The 25,108-nt window shown below is 37.6% G+C and overlaps 1 protein-coding gene and 1 long non-coding RNA gene across 4 annotated transcripts; both read right to left on the bottom strand.

Moving 5' to 3' along the window:
- Nucleotides 1–3,436: 3,436 nt before the first annotated feature.
- LOC145801602 (uncharacterized) lies at nt 3,437–6,449 on the bottom strand. 3 transcript variants are annotated; one of them, XM_082893356.1, is made up of 5 exons: nt 6,152–6,449; nt 4,282–4,392; nt 4,123–4,174; nt 3,961–4,021; nt 3,437–3,702 (listed from the first exon to the last, which is right to left on the bottom strand). In XM_082893356.1, the coding sequence occupies exons 2-5, from the start codon at nt 4,340–4,342 to the stop codon at nt 3,568–3,570; spliced, it is 309 nt and encodes a 102-aa protein (XP_082749482.1). In that variant the 5' UTR covers nt 4,343–4,392; nt 6,152–6,449; the 3' UTR covers nt 3,437–3,567. The 3 variants fall into 3 exon arrangements, 2 of the variants coding, with proteins under 2 accessions (XP_082749482.1, XP_082749481.1); XM_082893355.1 differs by lacking the exon at nt 6,152–6,449 and adding an exon at nt 4,810–4,959; XR_014343228.1 differs by lacking the exons at nt 3,437–3,702; nt 4,282–4,392; nt 6,152–6,449 and adding an exon at nt 4,810–4,959 and having other exon boundaries at nt 3,711–4,021.
- A 15,802-nt stretch (nt 6,450–22,251) lies between these two features.
- On the bottom strand, nt 22,252–24,592 carry LOC145801070 (uncharacterized). Its single transcript, XR_014341947.1, has 2 exons — nt 23,545–24,592; nt 22,252–22,533 (listed from the first exon to the last, which is right to left on the bottom strand). It is a non-coding gene; the product is annotated as an uncharacterized LOC145801070 (long non-coding RNA).
- Nucleotides 24,593–25,108: the final 516 nt, after the last annotated feature.

Here is a 25,108-nt window from a genome sequence, read left to right on the forward strand (position 1 = left end):
CCATATTATTGCACACAAACACCTAGTGCTTCACCTTCCTTTGGCTACTGAGGTTCTAAGGGGCTGGTTTTGGTGTTTTGGAGCTGGATTCAAGCCAAGGAGGGCTGTTGGAGCATCATTTGTGAAGGTGATCTACAAGGGTGAGAAACTTCCCTTTTATTCCCCATTTTTGCATTGCTTTTCTACCCATCTTAGAGCTGTTTTCGTGCTTATTGTATAATACAAAAAAAGTTCTATTTTTTAGCCCTTTTGATTGTTTATTAAGAGTGTTTTGTGGTTTGGGTTTGTTTGACCCCTCCTAAGCCTTGTAAGGCTCCTTTTTGTGCTATTTTTGTGCAATTTTTGAGACTTTGGTGTTTGGGCTTCTTCACCACTGAAATCTTGAGGGATTTCAGTGGCGGAGATGGTGCCTTGAAGTCTCCAAAAGGGGAGGGCCACCCCCTCTCCTTGTTGTCCTTGAAAGGGACCCTTTTTGGCCTCTTGAGGGAGCATCATGTTAGAGTGTGTATTGATCATGTCTTGGCTGTTTTCCATGCTTATTATGCCATGATATAACCTTTTTGTGTGTTGGTTTTGGTACAACATGCATATTTAGCATACCTACCATGTAATGCCTTGTTATTGCCTTAATATGCCTTAGGTTGTTAGCCTTTGCTCTAGCATGTTTTAGGTTTAGCCTTGTGAAGGTTTTGTGCTCATTTTGCCATGTTTTAGGTCTGTCCATAGTTGTTTGGGTTGATCTTGGCATACGTAGTATAGCTCCTTTGTATTTGAGCTTGTATGCTTCAAGTATGTGAATGTGTAGTATGTGTTGCTTGCATCATTTCGGTGGTTTGGAACCACCCTACATGTTATTTCAGTCCCTTTGACATGCTCATATGTTTGCCTTGGATGCCTCTTTGAAGCTTTGGAAGCTTGCCTTGCATGCTCCATGTTTTAGCATTTATGCATGCCTTTAAATTCAAACCATCTAGATGCTATCTAGCTGGTCTTTTGGGCTTAGTTTCATGTGTTAAAACTCTGTTTTTGATTGCCTAAGTCCTGCCATGTGTGGTTTTACTAAGTGTAGTCCATTGCCTCTTTGGTGAGCCTTGAATGCTTAGACCATTGTTGCATGTTTAGCTTGCCTTGTTGCTTGGTTTGGCACCATGTTTTAACATGATTTTCAGAGCTTATGTTGCATGCTAATTGTCCATGATATCCCTTTTCAAGTGTGCCTTAGAGTTGCTTATTTAATGCCTAAGTGTTGGTCCAACTTACTTGCATGTGTGTATGTATGTTTGATCCCAATTCCTTGGTTTTTGACCACTGTTTTAGGCCTATTTAGAGTTGCCTAAATCATGTATAAGTCCACCTTTTCATTAGTTTGCAGTGCCTCATGTTTGCTTGTATGCTTGCATAAGTGTCTTGCCATGCCATGTTGCATCCTTAGCTTGCATGCCTAGGTTGCATTGCATCTTGCATGCATGCCTTGTTCCTTGACTTGGTGATAGGAATTGGGCCTTGATTCGTTTGTTTGGTTTGCATTTCATTTGACATGAAAGTTGCACACTTGATTCTTTGGGCCGTCATGCGTGGAAATGCGTGATTGGCGGTCCGAGAATCGAGACACATGCCCTTTTGAATCACAAACATGATAGGGGACATGATTGGTGCATGCATTGCCTAAATTGTATTGCCATGCAAGTTCTGTCCTCTGCTGCTGTGAGTTGCAGGTTCTGCAGGCATTCTTTGCCGACCGGCAGTATACATTGCCGACCGGCAGTAAATCACCAGCCGATGGATTCATTTTGTGCCGGTGACCACAATTCACTGCCGGTGGTAATTCTACTCAGCCGGTGGTGATTCCCAGTATCCAGAGAGGCACCCTTAAGACTTTGGCAGTCTTCAGAGAGGCAGAGCAGGGAAAACAGAGGCAGACTATGCATGGCCGTGCACTTCCGAGCAGGACCCGAGCATGCGCTGCATCTGGCTCTCCTCCCGAGGCGGTTTACTGCTTTTCCTAGTTTAAATTAGTTTGTTAACTGATTAGGCAATTTGTAATATTTAATTAGCTTGCGTAGTTAATTAATTTGTATTATTTATTTGGACCCTCCGGGCGAGGGCAAATCTGTAATAAGTGTGTGTGAGTGGTGTGTATGTCTTCCAATCCCCACTTCTTTCTTCCCTTTTATTTACCTGCTTTGATGGTTAGTATTAGGGCACGTTTAAATTAGCATGCCTCATGCAATGCATGCGTGCATTTATTCATTTGTCTTACATGCACCGGGCTCGGCGCATCATTCTAACTGCATCTATATTTCAATTTCCAAATTGAATACGTGTTAGTTGTAGCATTTCACATGTCATCGTAGATTAGCCGAGCCTATCCTAATCACATTTTGCTTGTGTTGCATTAGTCATTTTAACATGAACTAGGACATGCATGTTTGCTAACTAGTTTATTATTTTGGCACGGAGTACGATGTAAGTATTTTCGCTTTAGCATATTGCATGCGTGTGAATGTGGCCATGATAATATGCTTACCATGTGGCTAAGTGCTTATATGAGATAAACTGTTTGAATGCCTGTGGGTGAAGGTTGGATTGTTGAGTTGGAAAAACTCGTTGAAATCCGTATTTTAGCCTACTTACGAGTAGCAAATTCCAAAACATTTTACAAAACAAACGGATATGCAATGTTTCTTTCCAAATTAAGCAATTTAGTCTATACTTATTTGTTGTGCGCATAATATAGTAACGCTAGGCTAATAATTGGTATAAGAACACATAATGCTTTCAAAAATGGATATCACGGTTAGTAGAGGCCGCTCTTTGGATCGGGCAAGAGGGGGTGCTCATAGCTGACCTTCCCCAATCGTACCCTAGCTCCCGAGTCGAGGCAACTCTGGTGATGACGGACATGTGGCCTTCAGCACCGAGTCAGGGTTTCCTAAATTCCCCCATAAAAAATATTTAGGTGGCGACTCTGTATCTGGCAAAGCAGTCCATGTTTGGCACTTCTTTCCTAAAATCTGTTTTCTCAAAACGATTTGCCAGATTTGGACTCTTTGGTTCAAGATTAAGAACCGTGACACAAATCGAGTCCGAACTGTAGCGGGGCCCCTCGCGGGCGCGTCTACAATGCCGTAGAAGGTTTTTTTAATATATTTATAGTATACTTTGAATGTCGTATATAATCTTTTACGATATTTTTTTGCATGCCATAAATCATTACACTTTTCATGACATAATTTTGCATGCCATAAAAAATTATTTTTAACATATTTATGACATACTTTGTATGCCGTACATAATATTTTATGACATTTTCTTGCATGCCATAAATCATTACACTTTTCACGGCATAATTCTGCATGTCGTAGAAAGTTATTTTTAATATATATATACACACACAAGAACATAACCTTGTCTAGCCGTATGTACCTCCAAACAATGGCAATAGCTTATAAAGTGTGGCAACTTGTGAACAAATCAAGCAAAAGAAACAATTATGAGTTAAGGAAAAAAACTAACATCCACACCAAACAACCTGCATACTAGCTTCCATCCTCAACTTCTATCATATCAAGCTAATAACAACCTCACAAACGTACAAACTAAGAAAAGTATCCAAATTATATGATTCACTAATTTCCAAAATATGACTTTAAATATACAACTCCACCTACTAATTTCTTTGGGGGGGGGGGGAAACACAACCTGCATAAATAAAAGAACAGAAACAAATCAAAGAATATATTATTGGTATTTTACATGGTTCAAAAACTTATAGATCACAAGACCAAGTAAAATAAAAAGTTTTATCCTTCAAAGAAAACATGCATTGTTCCAAAAAATTTGAATGGGAAACAAAAAGAGTACATGAGAAAAGAAAAGCAGATAGATGCATTAGATTCCTAAGAGAAAAAAAAAAATTGGCTTTTGTTTTACAACCAAAACTACATCCCAAGAATCAACCTTTGGCACACTGATTTTAAGAGCTAGAAGAAGAAAGACTCCCACTCCCAATCCAGCAATCCTATTCCAAAATAAAAGATATCACCAAAAAAAAAAAAAAAAACTCCATAAACGAACAGAAAATCAATAGCTTCAACAACATATATATATACACACACATACCTCAAAAGGCGATGAATTGAGCCAAGATCAAGGCAAAGAATAGTATCGGATCCTGCAAATCGCACAGCACATTGTTATACGTCATACAAGCAATAGAGAGAGAAAGAGAACTATGGCAATTCGAAAGCAAACAAAACATTAACCAAGAAAAAAAAATACCTGAAAGAGATGGATTGTGTATTGTTATATAGAGAGAGAGAGAGGAATCATTTTGAACCATCAAAGAGGTGATCCGAGTTAAAATGAATGGAAAAACAGAGAGGTAGAGATCTGAGAGAGAGAATGAGAAGAAGATTGAAGAGCATAACTGATATTTCAAATGAATATTACATTAGATGTTGCTATAATATGATAGCGTATGGTGTATTTTACTCCATGATTTATATCAATATTACAGAATAGAAACGGAAGATCCAAAATAATACTAATAGCAGTTAGCTACTTGTAAACAAAATAAAAACTGACCACCATTTATTAAAACAAGGAAAGAAAAAAAAAATTGAAAGCAAAGATCTACCCATAAAAAGCAATCACCAGATTTATTAGCATTCATCAATAAACCTATTTAACATATTTCGGTTTTAATTCCATCTATGTATAGTGCATGTCGTGAATATTTTGAAGGGCAATCCTGACTCCAAAAGGCAAGCATAGAGTTAATTAACTTAATGTAATAACAGAACATACCAGAGAAACTTATGGAAGGATAATAAAATGCTCACAGATTAGTGCATTTCAGATAGGTAGCTTTCGATGATAGTACCCTTTTTTTTTTTTGTTTTACTTTTGATGATATTCAAGGGTGGAGGGAAGGAGGGCTCAGGGGGCTCACATGCCCCCCAGAGTTTTGGATTTTTTTTTTAACAGACAAAGAAAATATAAATCATAAAAATATTATTTAGAGTGAAATGTCAATGATATTTTTTAAATTATAAGAACAATAATGATTATTTTGATTGAAAATAAAGAGACTACGATATTGTTATCTATGAAAATTTTAATATAATGGTGATCTCTATCATTATTGATATGCAAACATAATTAATTTCAATGAAAATATAGAATTTATTGAATTGTTAGTTACATTTAATATGCAGGGTTCACCCTTCATGTGTTTCTTTATTATTGGTTGGTAATATTACATGTCAATGATTGCGTGGTATGACTATTATATTGAATTTTTAGGCATATTTTGTATAAAAAAATTACTTTATCATTATATAATTTATTTTAAAACTTTATATCCATGACTTTTTTTAATGTTGTCCATGATACACTAATTACAAATAACATATTCACTTTGTTTGGTTTGAGTTTTCTAAAAACATTTTTCAAAAAATTCTACGTTTTGTTTTTTGTATTTTTTTGTTTTTATTGATTTTTTTAATATTTTAAGCAATTTTTTTTAATTTTTAGACACACCTTATATAAATATACTTAAAAAGTATAATTTTTGCAAAAAAATCTTTAAAAAATTCACTAAATACCAAAAATATAAAAAAAATACAAAAAAATTAATACATTTTTCGTATTTTTATGTATTTATTAATTTTTTAAACATTTTTTCACAAATATTTTATTTTTTTTAGATACATCATGTATCTAAAAAAGTAAAAAAAAAAAATGCTTAAAATTTAAAAAATATTCACTAAAAAAAATAAAATAAAATAAAAAATAAAAAACTTAATTTTCAAAAAACTTAATTCAAAAAACTCAAACCAAACACACAGATTTTTTTTTTTTTTATCTTTCTTGAAGTCAATCGTAAAAATTTACGTGAAATATTTTTGTAAATTTTTTTAATGTTGTAATTAAGAAGTGCCCTCTCTGATTTATTTTCTTGGCTCCGCCGCTGATGATACTACCCTCTTTTTATTGATTTTATTGTGTAAATGAAGTATCCGCTGCTCAATACCTCATAAGCTCTTGTCTCTGTATGAATCCTACTAAGTAATAGCTAATTCAAAAAGGCATCTACGTTGAGTATAGTAGAGAGAATGGCTAGCAAATAATGACAATAATATAGTACCTGGTAAGCTACTGCGAGAGATCGTAACCCTTGCTCTGCAAACTTACCAATCACAGCATGAACTCTACGCTTTATTTCCGATTTATTGTGTGCGAGATTCAGTATCTAACAACCATATCATAAAGATCAGTACCTTTGACCAAATGAGCCAAAAATTACATCAAAGAAAACTAAAGGTACACATTCTAGACAATATGGCATAAAAAAATTTTCCAATAAGAAAGAAAATTGTTGAGCAGTAGCACCACCGGTGTGTTGCAGAATTATATATATAATCAAGCTACACATCTGTAGGTTCAATGTGAAATCATATAGAAAATACAGAACATTTTAGATCCAGAAGATGATACAAAACAGTTTTGGTAAACATGATCCGTGACAATTGCATATTCCGTAGTATGTCAGTGGGCCCTCCATTACCTTAGTCAACAAAGCATCACATGAGCATCTGAAAATAAAAATAAATGCAATCTAGAACTACAATACCAGGAGCATTTAGTACAGCTCACTTGTGCCTTACAGATTGTACAGAGGCTGCCATGCCACAGATACATCATACGTCACATGCCACGCTACTATAAATAGTTTAGTAGGCCTCTGCTCTCTATACGCTACAGACTGCAGCACAGGCATTTCAAAAGGGAAACCCTGACAAGTATTTTCTCACTTAACTAGAACTCCAAGCCATTTGACATTTTATTTCCACAAGACCAATTTTAATTCATGGGCACTAAGAAAATTTTCTAGAAGGACTACTATAAGGCCAGCTACTCCATATGATATTATAAGTCCTCAATTCATGACATAGTGTTGAATGGACCCCTAGCAAGACAAAACTGAGAAATCAGTCACACTGGCAAGACAAAATTGAGGAAGAGACAGACCTCTATACATTCACCAAATTTTTTGGTGAATTTGGTGAAGCAGAGGCTGTTGCAGTTTCTTCCTTTTTAGGGTCAGGAGAAGTAGTAGTGGTGGGGTTGATCTGAGTGACCGGTGTAAAAACAATATGACAGATTGAGGGTGGTGGGTTGCTATTACCACTACCAGTTTTCTCTTTCTCTTTCTTTTGCTGAGCAATTGCATGTCCACCTGTGCGCCGAGATGATGTCAAAGCATCAAAGGTTCTGAGTGCTATGGCTGACGCAATGCCATAAGATATGGCTTCAAAAGAAAAATATAAAACCTCAGTGACATGATGAATTTGGCTATGCACTTGCACTTTAAGACTTGGGTTAAGCAAGCAATGGATTTGTTTGCATGATAATAATTTTAATAAATATTGAAAAAATTTATACTAGTATCAAAGGAGATTAAAGTTAAAAAAACATGTACCCCAAAGAGCATAACCATGAAGATCCTCATAATTGGATGATCCACCACCATTGTCACCCTGAGAATCAGGTGCTGTTGCTGAAGGAGAAGTATTTTGGGAATCTGTAATATTTAATAAAAACAGTAAAACAATTTGAGTGAACCCACATCAAATTATGGAGTATGATAAGTATTAAAACTAACCAAAAAAAAAAAAAAACGTGATATGCTTTTCAGTTGTCTTTGTAAAATAGATAGATGGAGAGCCATTAAACTACAGTTTGATTCTTCATCAAACAGAATAAGCTGATATTACTCTAATATCCATTGAACGCCACACCGCGCCTCACCTCACTCACTAATAATTTTGAAAGAGTTATTTGTTATGATTTGTAGCACTAATTAATTTTCTTATTGGTTCAAAGGGGTTTTATTATTTGTTTGGATTTGTTTTCTGGGGTTGTAAATTGATACATGGACCAATTGTTAACCAAACATTTCTAACATTTTTTTTATTTCTTTTTGGTGTTTCGCATCTAATTTTTTTTTGAAATGTTTTTATTTCCATGCCAATTGGAACAACATATATATCATAATGAAATTTTGATCCTTAATATTAAACATATAACTCCTCCAAGTGTATCAGTGAAGATTGTTCTAAGTTGTAACAGCAACATATCTAAAGCTAGAGACAATTTTCATAATAGAATAAATAATACATACATATTTATTAATTTTTTCAAAATTGATAAAAAAAAAATTTAATTATGGTAAACACTAATAACACTAAAAAATGGTTTCAAACTATCAAAAGCATATTTAACATGTACTGGCTTTTTTAAACTTGTAAATGTTTATGGAAAAGTGTGTTGTATTGTATTGTATTGTATCTCTCTCAATAATAAGTTGCTCTTATCAATTGATCTTTTGATATAAAAATAGCAGACTTTTATGATATATCTCAGATTTTATTATTGAAAAAATAAGGTTACAACTGACAATATAATATCAATTCTCTGAAAGATTAAAACTATTTTGTGAATATAAATGCTTTCAATTTTTTATTTTTATTTTACAGTTATCATCAAACCAGAGGAAAAGGCAAGCACTAAACCACCAAAAAAAACTTATAGAAATACATAACCTAGTTCAAAATCAATTCACCCCACTAAACCACCAAAAAATCATATAAAAATATATAAGAAAAGCAAATTCAACAGGAAAGTATATAAATACATAAAAATAAATTATATCATACCTTGCCAGGTTGTCTTGGAAGAAGGAGAGAGAAGGATCGGAGCGGATTGAGGGATTGGACTTGCAATCATCGATGAATTGCTTCAACTGGTTCAAGTTCCTGATCAGAGAGGAGATTGCAGTGTAACGCCCTAAAAAAAAACCCATAATTCATACATTCATGATACAAGAAACGGACAATATATTCCATAAATCAGAGTGTTTACTACAAAAGTGTTGCATGTTGACAACAAAAGTAAATGCCCTACGGGCTTACAACTTTCCAAGTTAACACTTGGGTTCAACAAAAGAAGAGTCTAACTCTTTATACAAAATAAGCCCTTGGCTTGATTTACATGCAACACAAAGATAACATCAAAAAGATCTTCCAGCCACTAAGTCTCCCAAGCTATGTCCTTGGAGGTTGCATATCACATGGACCTGAAAATGATGTCCCATATAGGGTGAGCCAATGCCCAGTAGAGATATACTAAACCAGATATAAGCAATGACTAAAACAATAGCATTTGACAAATGGTTAGCACTTATAAACCAATTTCTAACACAATACAGTTCCATGACAATCATATCCATGTTACATTTCACTTTCCTTTACTTATCCAAATCATATCATAAACATGGCTCAGAACTTGGCCAAACAATTAAATGGGAGTACATCCCATATTAAAACATTTCTTTTATTCACAATTCAGATGAGTCTACAACTCACATTAAAAACACTTCCAACATTTCAATTTACTACACACATTTGCTGTATTAACACTTCAAGTGATACACATATTTGCTGTATCAATGGAGTCCATCCCCTATCTCCTCCCGAACAGGTTTGAGAGTCCATCCCCTATCTCCTCTCAAACCATGGAGTACATCCCCTATCTCCTCCCAAACAATATGCATATACAATGTATTTAACACTTGTCATATACAATAATCAATCAACACACATAGTTGTTGTATTAATCCAACCGTCACATTCAATGACATATTCAGTGTGATTAGTTTCAGTTTTCCCTAATCAACATGCAATGTCTACAACAATCATGACTATCCTCCACCGATAGCCCAAAGCAATTATTTCTAAACAGATAATAAATGCAACACACAGATACAATGTCCACACTCTCATGGGTGAGTGATTAGCTAATCCAACTACACCATTTAACCCCATAATTTCTCAATTTCATTATCCTCAACTCAATTCCACGTTCCCCCAAATTAATTATACAAATTAATTTATTACAATAATTAGGGCATTTTCCCCATTTTCTCTCAATATCAACCCTAAGGTTCGATTTCACCAATTTAACAACAATAATACCATTTTTTCTATATATCTTACATACATATGGGTTTTAACATTTGGAAACCCCTCATTTATAAATTACGCAACAACCCTAACTTTCCCAAAATTTAACAAACAATACCATTTTTCCAAATATGTCAAAACTCATAGAATGGAGTAGGAAATCCCTACCTCAAATTCGGAGCTCAAAGGAGTTGATGATTAAAACTCGAAGTGCTCCAAACCAAGAAATTTTCAGATTAAAAGGAATCCCACGTCACCCTCTATCTTTCTTACAAAGAGGTTAGGGTAGAAACACACTATAAGTAGATCAATCCCTAGAGAAAAGGTATATAGAGAGAGAAGATGCAGCTGGTCTAAGGTTTGTGTAAAAGGGGAGATGAAAAAGTGAAGTGTAATCCCGCTGCTGTGTACTGATATAACAGAGGCTCGCTCGAGTGAATGAGTGGTCGCTCGAGCGACCATACACAAAGATACCTTGCTCGAGCGTAGAAAGCCTCGCTCGAGCCAACAATTCGAAGCTTCAGATCTGCAACCATAAGCACGCTCGAGCGAAGAAAAGCTCGCTCGAGCGAAGAAACCCAAAACATAGACCTCGCTCGCTCGAGCGAAGAAACCCAAAACATAGACCTCGCTCGCTCGAGCGAAGGAAAGGTCGCTCTAGCCAAGAAATGCAACTTTTAGGTCCAGAACCAGACGCAGACGCAAGCTCGAGCGTAAGACTTCTCGTTCGAGCCACCAAACACAAAACTCAACTCTCGCTCGAGTGAAGGAACCCTGGCTCGAGCGAAAGAACTAAAACAAAGAGCTCGCTCGAGCGACAAAATCCTCGCTCGAGCGAAGAACCAAAATTCTGGGCAGCAACCATTTGCTCCCAATCACACCCAACCTGTAACAAACCTGCCCAAAACATCCTATAACTCAAATACAAAGTATTGAAGGACGGAAACAAGATATATACAACATCCCACACCACAGAACCTAAGCCCGGGATACAATAATGAACGGAGGAAAAATCGAGGTTGTTATAACCTCCCCCCCTTAAAGAATCTCATCCCCGAAATTAGGTACAAGTTTTCAAAAAATAGGATTTCTCAATTTTCAACAATGTTACAATCCAACATTCCACAACCTGACCCATTACCAGTCATCCCATCTCTATTCAAGAGGCAGCTTACAATATGATTCAATATATATTAACAAAATGCTCTTCTATGAAATTTACCAATTTCAACACATATTCCACAATTCAATTTCATATTCAATGCCAACAATATAGTTGCATTTCTAAAACTGAATTAACATACGCAATGTTAAAATAAACTTCCACTCTCAAGGCATACTCAACCTTCACAATATTTCCATAAACCAAAACATATAGAATGTTTTACAACTTAAGACATATTCAATATTCTTAATGTTTATCAATACAACAAAATTCCCAATACATGGTTAAACATTAACAACCAAGTCCGGATATTTCTCACGGACATCCAATTCACATTCCCAAGTGGCTTCTTCCACTCTGTGATGCTTCCACAAAACTTTTACCAAAGGAATGGTCTTGCCTCGCAAGACTTGATCCCGCCTATCCAAGACCCTCACCGATCTCTCCTCGTATGAGATACCTTCATCAACATCTAAGTCGGTCTAATCCAATACATGCGACGGATCTGGCTCGTACTTCCGAAGCATACTAACATGAAACACGTCATGCACTCCGGACAACTGCGGCAACAAAGCTAAAGGGTAGGCAACCTCGCCAATCCTCTCAAGGATCTCAAAATGACCAATAAATCGAGGGGACAACTTCCCACTGTTACGAAACCTCATCAAGCCCCGCCTTGGTGATATTTTCAAGAAGACATGATCACCCACCTCAAATGCCAAAGGCCTCCGCCTACGGTCGGCATAACACTTTTGGTGACTCTGGGCTGTAACAAGCCTCCTACGGATAAGCTCAACTTTCTCCATCTTTTCCCTCACCAACTTCGGGCCCAACAAATGTGTATCACCCACCTCGGCCCAACAAACTGGAGACCTACACGATCGGCCATACAAGGCCTCAAACGGTGCCATACCGATACTCGACTGAAAACTGTTGTTGTAGGCAAACTCTACCAAGGCAAGTGCCTCTCCCACGACCCACTAAAGTCAAGAACACAACCTCGAAGCATATCCTCAAGGATCTGAATAGTACGCTCGGACTGCCGGTCAGTCTGAGGATGATAAGCCGTTCTAAAGGTCAACCTAGTACCCAAGGCACCCTGCAAAACTCTGCCACAACCACACAGTAAAATGTGGATCTTTATCTGAGACGATCGACACTGGGACCCCGTGCAACCTCACTATGTCCCGAATATACAAGTCGGCAAGATGATCTACCGAATCTCTCATGCGCATAGGGATGAAGTGCGCTGACTTAGTCAACCGGTCTACAACCACCCAAATAGCATCACTACCCTGCTGAGTCCTTGGAAGACCTACAACGAAGTCCATAGTGACATGCTCTCACTTCCACTCGGCAATAGGCAAGGGTTGTAACAAACCCGCTGGCCTCTGATGTTCGGTCTTCACTTGCTGACAAGTAAGGCACTTAGACACAAAGACTGCCACATTTTTCTTCATACGTCGCCACCAAAACTGGTGACCCAAATCACGATACATCTTAGTGCCTCCCGGATGCACCGCAAGGCGTGAATGGTGAAACACTCGGAGTACCTCCTCTCGGCAGGACCCCGGCATAAACAAATGGTCTCGGTATCTCGCACTCAAGTCGGGATACACAGTCAAACCCTTCTCAGCCTTCCCACTGGAGATCTTTCCCCGGAGGGATTCTACCTCAAGGTCACCACTCTGTGCCTCTAACACTCGATTCACAAGTGTAGGCTGCGCCACTACAGAAAACAAGGCCACAGACTCAACAGATTCGCCCAGAAGGAAATTAAACTCACCATGTGCACCCAACATCTCCCACTCTCGGATGGCTATACAGGCTACATCACTAATGGATTTCCTGCTAAGGGCATTGGCCACAACATTGGCCTTCTCCGGGTGATAATGTAACTCGAAGTCGTAATCCTCAGTAAACTCCATCGACCTCCTCTGCCTCAAGTTCAAGTCTTTCTGTGTAAACAAATACTTCAGACTCTTATGATCCGAGAACACCTCGAATCTCTCACCATACAAGTAGTGCCTCCAAATTTACAAGTCAAAAATCACAGCCGCCAACTCTAGGTCATGTGTAGGGTAATTTCTCTCGTGTATTTTCAACTGCCGCAAGTCATAGGCTACCACTTTCCCTTCTTGCATCAACACACAACCTAAACCCTCTCGTGAGGCATCATAATAAACAACATAACCCAAACCTCTCTTCGGAATAAGCAACACTGGAGCGGTAGTAAGTCTAACTTTCAACTCTTGGATTGACTTTTCACAAGTCTCACTCCATACAAATTTGACCCCTTTCCGTGTCAATCTAGTCAACGACGATGCTAGCCTGGAGAAATCCCTCACAAACCGGCAGTAATACCCAACTAATCCTAGAAAACTGTGAATCTCAAAAACACTCTTAGGCTGTGCCCAATCTTGCACTGCCTCAATCTTGGATGTATCAACAGACACCCCTTCCCTGGAGACCACTTGGCCTAAGAACTTGACTTCTCTTAGCTAGAACTCACACTTCCCAAATTTGGCATACAACCTATGGGCTCTAAGCAACTCAAGCACCACTCTCAAGTGTTACTCGTGCTCCTCCTCTGAAGGTGAATAAATCAAGATGTCGTCCACGAAAATGACCACAAAATGATCTAAGAATTCCCAGAATATCCGGTTCATCAAGTCCATAAATATTGCCGGTGCATTGGTGAGCCCAAAAGGTATCACCAGAAACTCATAGTGGCCACACTGCGAACGGAATGCCGTCTTAGGAATATCCCCCTCCCTGACCCTCAACTGATGGTAACCCAATCTCAAGTCTATCTTAGAGAAACAACGGGACCCTTTCAACTGGTCAAACAAATCATCAATACGAGGCATAGGGTACTTGTTCTTAACTGTAGCCCGATTCAATTTCCGGTAATCGATACAAAGTCTCAAAGCCCCATCTTTCTTTTTAGCAAAGAGGGCCGGTGCTCTCCACGATGAAGTACTAGGGCGAATAAAGCCCTTATCTAGTAATTCCTGGAGCTGAATCTTCAACTCAATCAACTCGGCTGGCGCAAAACGATATGGTGCCATAGAAATCGGCGCCGTGCCGGGCACTAGATCAATAGAGAACTCAATCTCTCGATGAGGTGGTAAGCTAACAAGGTCCTCAGGAAAAACATCCGAACACTGACAAACCACTCTAGGCAATACAATCTGGGTCTTATCACACTCACTACTCATAAAGCTAACGAAAAGACCACTAAGCTCACTTCGCCCTCGCAGATCAGACACCGGTGGCAACACACTACCAAGCCGATCTCCCAAGAAGTGGAAACAATCCCCGCTGAAGGTACATAAAGTCACCCTCTAGCGGTAGCAATCAATAACAGCCCGGTACGACGATAACCAGTCCATACCCAAAATCACATCAAAACCCGACATAGCCATAACTATAAAAGAAAATGGAAGCTGGCAGTCGGCGATCTCTATATCACAGCCCCAACACCCTTGTTTCAAAATCAATTCACCCTCAACAGGTGATACTACACATATAGGAGATGCTAACTGCGCTAACTCCAACCCCAAAACAGATGCAAATGCAACAGATATAAAGGAATGGGATGCACCCGTATCAATCAATACATTGGCAACCAAGTTGCAAAACAAAAAGGTACCTCTCACAACAAATGAAGCCGGTATAAGATCCTGCACGGTAACATCATACACATGCCCAGAAGGTCTCTGATCAACTTGCTTACCCCTAGGAGCAAAAGATTGCTGCACAGACTGAGACGATGACGCCCCCCTGATTGGCCCTCAAGGCCTGAACTGACTGAGCTGGCTGAAGGCTCTGAGTCTACCTCAAACCAGATGCACCAGATGTGCCACTCAACTGCGGGCAGAACCTCTTTAAGTGCCCTGCCTGACCACACTGGTAACAAGAGAGCGGCTAGCCTCTGCCCTGACTCTAGCTCTGAGGACGAGCCGAAGATGAAGCTGCTCTCTGACCTCCTCTCCTCTACGGGCAAGCTGGAGACTTGTGGCCCAGCTGACCACATTTGTAACAAGTAATGTCTCCCTAACTACCTCTCCCAGAAACTGCACTCGGCACTGGAAAGGTAGATCTCGCCAAAGCACCCTAGGACTGCTGAGGGTTAGAACCCCTCTGCCTCCTACCATCCCCCTGGCTATCCTGACTCCTCTTGGAGCCTCTCATCCTCTCCTCCTCCTCGTGCATCATAATCTCCATATGGGCCGCAGCATCCACTAGACGCCCATACTCTCAAGTTATGGATCCCCTAACACTGGTCTTGAGTCCATGTCTCAACTTCCTCTCAAATTCTAAACCACGGCGTTCCTCAAACGCCACAAGCTCAAGTGCAAACCTAGATAAACTAGTAAATGCGGCCTCAATCTCGGCCACTGGCATACTCAGTTGCTTGAGCTGACAGAACTGGTCCCTCAACTTCTCCCTAACAGCTGGAGATAAAAACTTCTCCTAGAAAGCATCTACAAAGGCCTCCCATGTACTACCAATACGGCCCCTCACAAACATCCACCACTGACCCGCGTCTCCCTTCAGCTAGAAAGACGCTAAGGCCACCTTCAAAGCCCCGTCTTCGATGCCAAGCATCTCAAACATCTTCGTCATCTGCTCAAGCCACTCATCAGCCTTAAGTGGCTCCTTCGCATCGCCAACAAACTCGTCCAGATTAGACTGAAAGAACTCTCTCTTCAGAAAGGAAGGCCCTGCCTCAACTACATGGGCCTGGGCTTGATTCTCAGCCCTAAGAATGCTCATAGATTCCCTCAACGCTCCTACTATCTCGCGGGCTAAGGCGCCCATGGCCTACTGATCTACTGGCTCGGCCACATTGGCCTGACCAAGCCTCTCGTGTTGCGCCGGAATATCATCCGGTATAGGCATCTCCTGCTTCCTAGGCCTACCTCGCCTACACCACGTCCTCGTCCTGACATCCTGATAAAGGTGACGAAGAACATTATCACATTCACAAATGTGCCGAAGCTATAACACTCGCGTCCTGATGCATGGATAATAGTAATTCATTCCACGTAAGGACATAATCACATAAGCACTTACGAATTTCATTTCCGGATAATGACAATCCCGAGGCATTGGTAGAGTTCCGGTTAGAAACAACATTGATAAAGTGCTTTTCCAACAAGACTTCTAGAAATCCAAGGATCCAATCAACATCCTAGAAACTACATTCCATACCCATATAACCACATAAACATGTTATCACATAAGCACATAACATTATACCTAAGTCTCTAACAAGCGAGACAAACACATTGTGGTACGAACCACTTCCCGCGTAACCAAAGTATTCGAACCCGGTACGCTCTGATAACAAGTTGTAACGCCCTAAAAATAAACCCATAATTCATACATTCATGATACAAGAAACGGACAATATATTCCATAAATCAGAGTGTTTACTACAAAAGTGTTACATGTTGACAACAAAAGTAAATGCCCTATGGGCCTACAACTTTCCAAATCAACACTTGGGTTCAATAAAAGAAGAGTCTAACTCTTTATACAAAATAAGCCCTTGGCTTGATTTACATGCAACACAAAGATAACATCAAAAGGATCTTCCAGCCAGTAAGCCTCCCAAGCTATGTCCTTGGAGGTTGCATATCACATGGACCTGAAAATGATGTCCCATATATGGTGAGCCAATGCCCAGTAGAGATATACTAAACCAGATATAAGCAATGACTAAAACAATAGCATTTGACAAATGGTTAGCACTTATAAACCAATTTCTAACACAATACAGTTCCATGACAATCATATCCATGTTACATTTCACTTTCCTTTACTTATCCAAATCATATCATAAACATGGTTCAGAACCTGGCCAAACAATTAAATGGGAGTACATCCCATATTAAAACATTTCCTTTATTCACAATTCAGATGAGTCTACAACTCACATTAAAAACACTTCCAACATTTCAATTTACTACACACATTTGTTGTATTAACACTTCAAGTGATATACATATTTGCTGTATCAATGGAGTCCATCCCCTATCTCCTCCCGAACAGGTTTGAGAGTCCATCCCCTATCTCCTCTCAAACCATGGAGTACATCCCCTATCTCCTCTCAAACAATATGCATATACAATGTATTTAACACTTGTCATATACAATAATCAGTCAACACACATATTTGCTGTATTAATTCAACCGTCATATTCAATGACATATTCAATATGATTAGTTTCAGTTTTCCCTAATCAACATGCAATGTCTACAAAAATCATGACTATCCTCCACCGATAGCCCAAAGCAATTATTTCTAAACAGATAATAAATGCAACACACAGATATAATATCCACATTCTCATGGGTGAGTGATTAACTAATCCAACTACACCATTTAACCCCATAATTTCTCAATTTCATTATCCTCAACTCAATTCCACGTTCTCCCAAATTAATTATACAAATTAATTTATTACAATAATTAGGGCATTTTCCCCATTTTCTCTCAATATCAACCCTAAGGTTCGATTTCACCAATTTGACAACAATAATACCATTTTTTCAATATCTTACATACATATGGGTTTTAACATTTTGAAACCCCTCATTTATAAATTACACAACAACCCTAACTTTCCCAAAATTTACCAAACAATACCATTTTTCCAAAATACACAATATCTATGTCAAAAATCATAAAATGGAGTAGGAAATCCCTACCGCAAATTCGGAGCTCAAAGGAGTTGATGACGAAAACTCAAAGTGCTCCAAACCAAGAAATTTTCAGATTAAAAGAAAGCCAAAGTCGCCCTCTATCTTTCTTACAAAGAGGTTGGGGCAGAAACACATTACAAGTAGATCAATCCCTAGAGAGAAGGTATATAGAGAGAGAAGATGCAGCTGGTCTAGGGTTTGTGTAAAAGAGGAGATGAAAAAGTGAAGTGTAATCCCGCTACTGTGTACTGATATAACAGAGGCTCGCTCGAGTGAAGGAGTGGTCGCTCGAGTGACCAGACACAAAGATACCTCGCTCGAGCGTAGAAAGCCTCGCTCGAGCCAATAATTCGAAGCTTCAGGTCTGTAACCAGAAGCACGCTCGAGCGAAGAAACCCAAAACATAGACCTCGCTCGCTCGAACGAAGGAAAGCTCGCTCGAGCCAAGAAATGCAACTTTCAGGTCTAGAACCAGACGCAGACGCAAGCTCGAGTGTAAGACTTCTCGCTCGAGCCACCAGACACAAAACTCAACTCTCGCTCGAGCGAAGAACCAAAATTCTAGGCAGCAACCATTTGCTCCCAATCACACCCAACCTGTAACAAACCTGCCGAAAACATCCTATAACTCAAATACAAAGTATTGAAGGATGGAAACAAGATATATACAACATCCCACACCAGGGAACCTAAGCCCGGGATACAATAATGAATGGATGGAAAATTGGGGTCGCTATATGCAGACAGGTCAAATCGTTCAATAAAGAGGAGCGTGTAGAGATCAGTTAGGGTTTGAGATCAATTGATTCAGAATGAATTTGGCTTCGTAGTCTACATTTCCATGGCTCTCACCAACCCCTGACTTCAAATAAAATGATGAATTCGAAGCTTTTGAGAAAAAAATGATCGAGAGACAAAGGATAATTGATCGATTGGGAGAGAAAGTGAATGACATACATTGTGAGGCCATGCGAAGTCACGCGATCGAACAAGGCAATGCTCGAAGAACATACCTCAAACAACCTAGAACGAAGAGAGCTCAAGAGCTCGCAAGCATAGAGAGAGAGAGAGAGAGAGAGAGAGAGAGGGAGAGGGTTTGGGGCAAAACATGTATAGATATAATAAGAGGGAGTCTGGGAGACTGGTGAGAGGATATTTTTGAGTTTTTTTTGTTTTATTGTAAGTTTTTAAATATTTTAAATAATTTGTTTTTTACTTTTTAAATTCAAATAATTTACATATACTTAAAAGAAAAATATTTTTTATTTTTTAAAAAAAATCACTAAATTCAAAAAAAAAGAAAGAAAATATCAAATCAAGGTAATTTAAAAAAAAAAAAATCAAATTAGTGAGAAACCATATAAATATTAATCATTAAAATTATAAACTTTTTCATGAATATGTAATTTTTTTCTCAAAATCCCACTAGGTGCAATTATCCCTTAAAAGAAGACACCAAATTATAAAATAATGTAAAAATTATTTTTTACGTTGTCCTCAATTAAGAAAATTTAAGGTAAAAAGCTTGGTTGGAAATTGTTAGCTTTTTTAAATAAAAAAAAAAAAACGATTGAAATTTTTTTGAATAAAAGTTTTCACGACATGCAAATGCATGCCGTGTAAATTTATAATATTTTACGACATATTTTTGTATGCTGTGAAAATATGCATTTTTTACTGCATGCTTTTGCATGCCATAAAAAAATTCGGATCGAATTTTTTTTTTTTTTTGGTAGAAGTTTTCACAACATTTTAATGCATGCCGTGTAAATTTATAATATTTTAGAACATGAATTTTATGTCGTTTTAAGTGTGAATAATTTATGACATATTTTTGTATGCCGTGAAAATATGCATTTTTTTACGGCATGCTTTTGCATGCCATAAAAAAAAATCGGATTGAGTTTTTTTCAGAAGTTTTCACGACATATTAATGTATGCCGTGTAAAGTTGTAATATTTTACAAAATGAAATGTATGTCGTTTTAAGTGCGAATATTTTACGACATATTTTTTAAGTCGTGAAAACATACATTTTTTTATGGCATACTTTTATATGCCATAAATATATGAATTAACGACTAACATGGTATGTATGTCGTTATTGAAAAACCATTAACAGCTTGCAAAAAAAGAAAATGTCATAGAACGTACTAATTACGACATGCATTTGATGTATGCCGTAAAGTTGAAGTCGTAAATAGTTAGTTTTGTTGTAGTGGAGGCCTTTGCTTGATTTTTTGTTTTGGGAAAGAATTTTGATCAAGGCCACATATGCATAGCTATTTCTTTATTTTAGAAGTTAACTCCCTTGACATCTTAATTTTCCTTGTTGTGTACATGTATATGTTAGATTTTGTGTATTTATTTATTGTTTTTGGGGGTGGGTCTTAGACTGAAGACTTTTGTAAGGTTTAGGAAATTAGTTTGTGAATGTGGGAAAGACTGTAACACTGGTGTTTGGAGATTGCTTGGTCATGTTGCGATTAAGATATTTGAGTGGACTGTTCAAGAACAATAGCTAATATATTTTGAAGTTGGGGGTATTCATTAAAATATTCACAATACTGTCACATGAAACAAAATCGACAATTTAATTAAAAACAAGAAATAAAGTTCTGTGAGGGTGATCCAAAAATAGTGTCTTTTGCAGATGCAGTTCTAATCTTGCGTCAAATCGTCAACAAGTGCTTTAATCCTTTCAGAAATCCAAAAGTAGTGTTAACATTCTTGGCTCCATGTATCAGTAGATAATGACAAGCTGATGCAAAATTGTCCTCCTGATTAACAATGAATTGTGGGATTTAAGGGTTGGAAATCTGCCATGTAGTTTAATTAACTCCCTTACTGCAAATTTTAGGGATAAATGCTATCTGACTAATATGCCTCATAATTTAGTAGGTGGCAGTACTGATCTTCAGTATAATGTGTTAGAATTCTTTTGCTGAAATAATTCTAGTCTTTTTTTTTTTGAAACATTTCTACCCAAAGGATTCTAATTTCTGAGCATGGTGAGATATGTGTTTTGAGTTGAGAACAAAGCGCTGAGAGCTTTTGACCTTTCACTTTCTATATTTTTATATAATAAAAATTTCTTAAAAGGAAAATACTAAGTTTTTTGATTTATAGACTAAACTTGTCTCCAATTAGGTCTAGGCCTATATATTAAACTAAACCCTTTCACAACTGAACCACGTTTGTGAGGGCTAAGGGAGAAGTCCAAACTTGAATACAATGGTGACATCCCTTTAATCTAGGCTTGAATGAAGGTGCTATGGTCACTTTCACTATCACAATGTCCTTACTAATATTTGTAAACACTTAAATCTAATTTGTGATATTCTAATAATAGCCAACCGCCACAACCACCTTCCTTTATGCGATTAGCATTGCCAACCTTCGACATTAGTATAACAACACCTTTTCTTCCATCATATTACAAGTGGGGTGTGGATACAGGCTCGGTTCACGTTGGGCCTAAACTTGAAATTATGTTTATTTTTTCCTATATAGGAGCAAATTGAGGCAAAAAATCTATTTTCAACAGAAGAAGCTGAAGAACAAGCTAAAAAGGAATTTGCAAAGACATTTGTACCTGGTGAGGCTCCAAGTACCCCAGAGGTTCCAAAGGAAAAGCAAGCACCTAAACCAATTGCCCCGACGCTAGAGCAAACTATAGCTATCAAGGTATCATCCACATTGTATCTTTTTTCTTTATTTCTTCTCGTCCATCGATTCCATATTTTTATTGAATTAAGGCAGAACCCTAAACTGGAATGGTAGAAGATTTTCATTTGCCACATTTAAGTAGTTAACAATTCTAACATGCAAATTTCCCTCAAGTTTTTTGTGATTAATGAATTGAGTTTTGCTGTCCTATCTACTACAACTTTGCCCCATCTTTTCTAAGACTTGGCTCTATCTTTCACAAGACTTGGTTCTGAAGCAATGTTTATTTTGATCCTCTTCTTGCTTCATAGAGCCTTCATTTTTCCGTGTTTATACGAGTAGCAATTTACTGTTTAATATATGTTTAACAATGGAATTGCATGCTGCTATTGTCAGTTCCCAAACTCTTGAAGAGGTAGCAAGGCTTGAAAAGGTGAACCCCAGATGCCAAATGATTTCCATTTTTCATTGCTTTCTCCCCTAGCCCATGAGGTGGCTTTTGAAATTGTTGACAGTCTGATGGTTTTTATGTTGGCTTGAATTGTGATGAGCAGGCACTAAAGTCAGGCCAGCTTCTTGTAGATCTTAAAATCGGTGATAATGATGCCACGACCAATGTAACGCCCCAAATTTCTAGCCCAAATGATAATACAACAATCATGGCTCTTTCAAGGAAAACCGAATGTAAATCTCCAAACTTACATTACATGATACAATAGTTCTTCATGCAACAATACATTAATCCAACAACAAGTAAATAAACAAATAAATACCCCCAAGGATTTACAAGTTTCCAAGGCTTGAGCCTAATTACACAAAACGGTTATTCAAACCGACACACATACAGCCCTTGGCTTATACATAGAGTCACAACAAAATGAGAGTTTCGTACTCTCAACGCACATTTCCTCACCTTTAGTTAGGCAGCATCACCACATCTTTTCCTGCATAAAGTCTAGTAGGAAATCCTCAACAAAGTATATACGTTTTATACAAGTCTCAAGAGATGAAATGCACGTGCCATGCTATGCTCTTTTGAAAATAAATCACATCTTCATCTTTGAGAACCCTCATGCTCAATGATGTCATGCAATTTCAATTATTCAAAACTTAACAATTCATTTCAAGAGCGGTAAATACGACTGTGGTAATCCCTAGGTCGGTGTTTGCAAGTAGACTATACAAGTACTACCAATTTGTCATTTTTACTGGTATTAACCGGAAGGCTCGACACCTATCCGTGCGGGTTTTCGGTCGTTCACCCCGGACGCTCAGGCCAACTTATTCAATATCATCTACACCACCTATCAAGGCTTACCAACGTATTTACCCCAAAACCATTCCATGAAAACTTGTTTCTCAACATTCTTTTCTCAATGCAAGTTTTCAAATCAACTTTCCAAGTTTAATGTAATCCAATGAATTGTTATGCCAATAACACAAGATGAATATAAATACTTTTATTCCAATTCATCATTCAAGGAATAACACAATTCCCTCTTCTCAAGTATCCTAAAAAATTAGTCATTTCAAGACTATTTCAACGTTTTGAACAATAATATCCAAAATGAACAACAATTCTCATATTACCTGAAATTCATCATTTATATAAATATAAATAAGAAATTTTCCAAACATCCATTTATTTTGACACACAAAATAAATATAACAATATCATTCATGGATTTTCAGTCTCTTTAAAAAAAATCCCCAAATTCTAGGTTTTCTCACCAAAATTATACAACTCAAATCTTTTGAAAGAAAACTTTCCAAAATCATCTTTTCTTCAATCAACGAAGATCAAAACCCATAAGATCATTTTAAAAGAACAAGAGACAAACCCACTTTCAAAATCGCTCAACTTCTTGAATCAACAATCAATTTTCAAAGCTATCGAAATATGATTTCAAAAATCATATAGATCTTGCAAAAATATATATATATATAACTCTAAGAAAATACTTACCTCAAGTTTTGAAGAAGAAATGAGATGAAACCTCCAAAATCAACAGTTCGAAACTTGATCTTCACCGCACACAACGAAGCCCTCAAGAAGTTAACCAACTTTGATGAAGAAACTATGGCAGAACTCTAATAGATCTTGAGAAATCAAGGTTTTGATCCAATTTGGCATAGAAAGCACACAACGAGGCCCTCAAGAAGTTAACCAACTTTGATGAAGAAACTATGGCAGAACTCTAATAGATCTTGAGAAATCAAGATTTTGATCCAATTTGGCATAGAAAAATGTAGAGAGAAGGGAGAGGAAAGGGTTTTTAGAGAAAGAGAGACCTAACAAGAGTGAGATACACTACGCCTAAAGAGAAGAAAAGACTAAAATTTTGGACTCACCTACCACCGCACATGCAGCGCTTCTCCTGCACTTGCACTCCCGCACCTGCATTTATTGCAGTAGCCAAACAAGCCCTTCCATGTTTTCGGCATGTGCAGCTCAAGCAACTTCGAATGCATTTTGTATTTTTGTTTCAGGGGCGCTGTCCCTCGACCTCGCTAGGGCGCTGCCCTCGAACCTGCCAGGGTGCTGCCCTCGAACCCGCCAAGGAGCGCTGCCCCCTAGACTCTCGCGAGCTGACCGGCCAGCTCAATCCCCGACCTACCCAGTCGAAGTGGCAAAACAAGAAAGAAGGATCCAAACTAGAATCGCTACAACCAACACTGAAGCAACCAAAGAAGACAAAATGGTCACAGATGAGGAAAACGAAGCTAATGATGGGCCAAGTGATGCTAAGCCTGAACAAAAGAATAATGAGTCTATAATGATCTGTAATAGATATTATATTGAACAGGTTATGAAAATGCACAAGTTATTTTGATTGTGTTGTCGTAGTTTTTGATTTTACTATAATAGATGTTATAGTTGAGATGTTATATATTAATTTCTTGCTACTATGAGACATTTATTTTGCTTGTGTTGTTTTATGAAAATGAACATTATAATTTTATATTGATTTGTATTAGATATTTTATTCAATACATTATTAGAATGAACAAGGATTGTTTATTGTAAATATCCCCCCTACACAATTTTTAAAATTTATTTATTATTGGTGACAAAAAAATTGTCGCTAAAATTTTCTTAACCCAGCAAATAACTTCGTCACTAAATTGAAATTTTTGTTGACAAAAATTTTCGTCACTGAAGGGCCTTTTTTTTTTTTTGCATCTTTTGGTGACGAATATTTTCGTCACTAAAAATTCTATCGCTATTTTTAATGACGAAATGGACGCTATAGGTGACAAAATATTAAACATTTAGCGACGATATGTTTCATCACCAAATACCAATAATACGCGACAAAATAAATTTTCGTCACCAAATACTTTTAGTGACGTCGAATTGATGACGAATGTCACGACGAAACTATTTCGTCACAAATCAATTTGGTGATACAAATTTCACTATTAGAGACGTAGTGATTTTGTCATTAAAAAACCATTTCGTTGTACATACAAAGCTCTGTGAGACAGAAGAGAATACAGAGAGACAAACAACGTGCTAAATTTTACAG

The sequence above is a fragment of the Camellia sinensis genome, chromosome 10 (assembly GCF_055761805.1).
Source record: "Camellia sinensis isolate YWXY chromosome 10, ASM5576180v1, whole genome shotgun sequence".
Classification (NCBI taxonomy): domain Eukaryota; kingdom Viridiplantae; phylum Streptophyta; class Magnoliopsida; order Ericales; family Theaceae; genus Camellia; species Camellia sinensis.

Excerpts from the sequence above, each read along its gene's own strand:
- LOC145801602 (XM_082893356.1), bottom strand. The coding sequence starts at position 4,342 with ATGGTTCAAAATGATTCCTCTCTCTCTCTCTATATAACAATACACAAT. Across the intron at positions 4,175-4,281 it reads ACACAATCCATCTCTTTCAG|GATCCGATACTATTCTTTGC; the intron begins GTATTTTTTTTT and ends TGCGATTTGCAG. Across the intron at positions 4,022-4,122 it reads TCAATTCATCGCCTTTTGAG|GATTGCTGGATTGGGAGTGG; the intron begins GTATGTGTGTGT and ends ATTTTGGAATAG.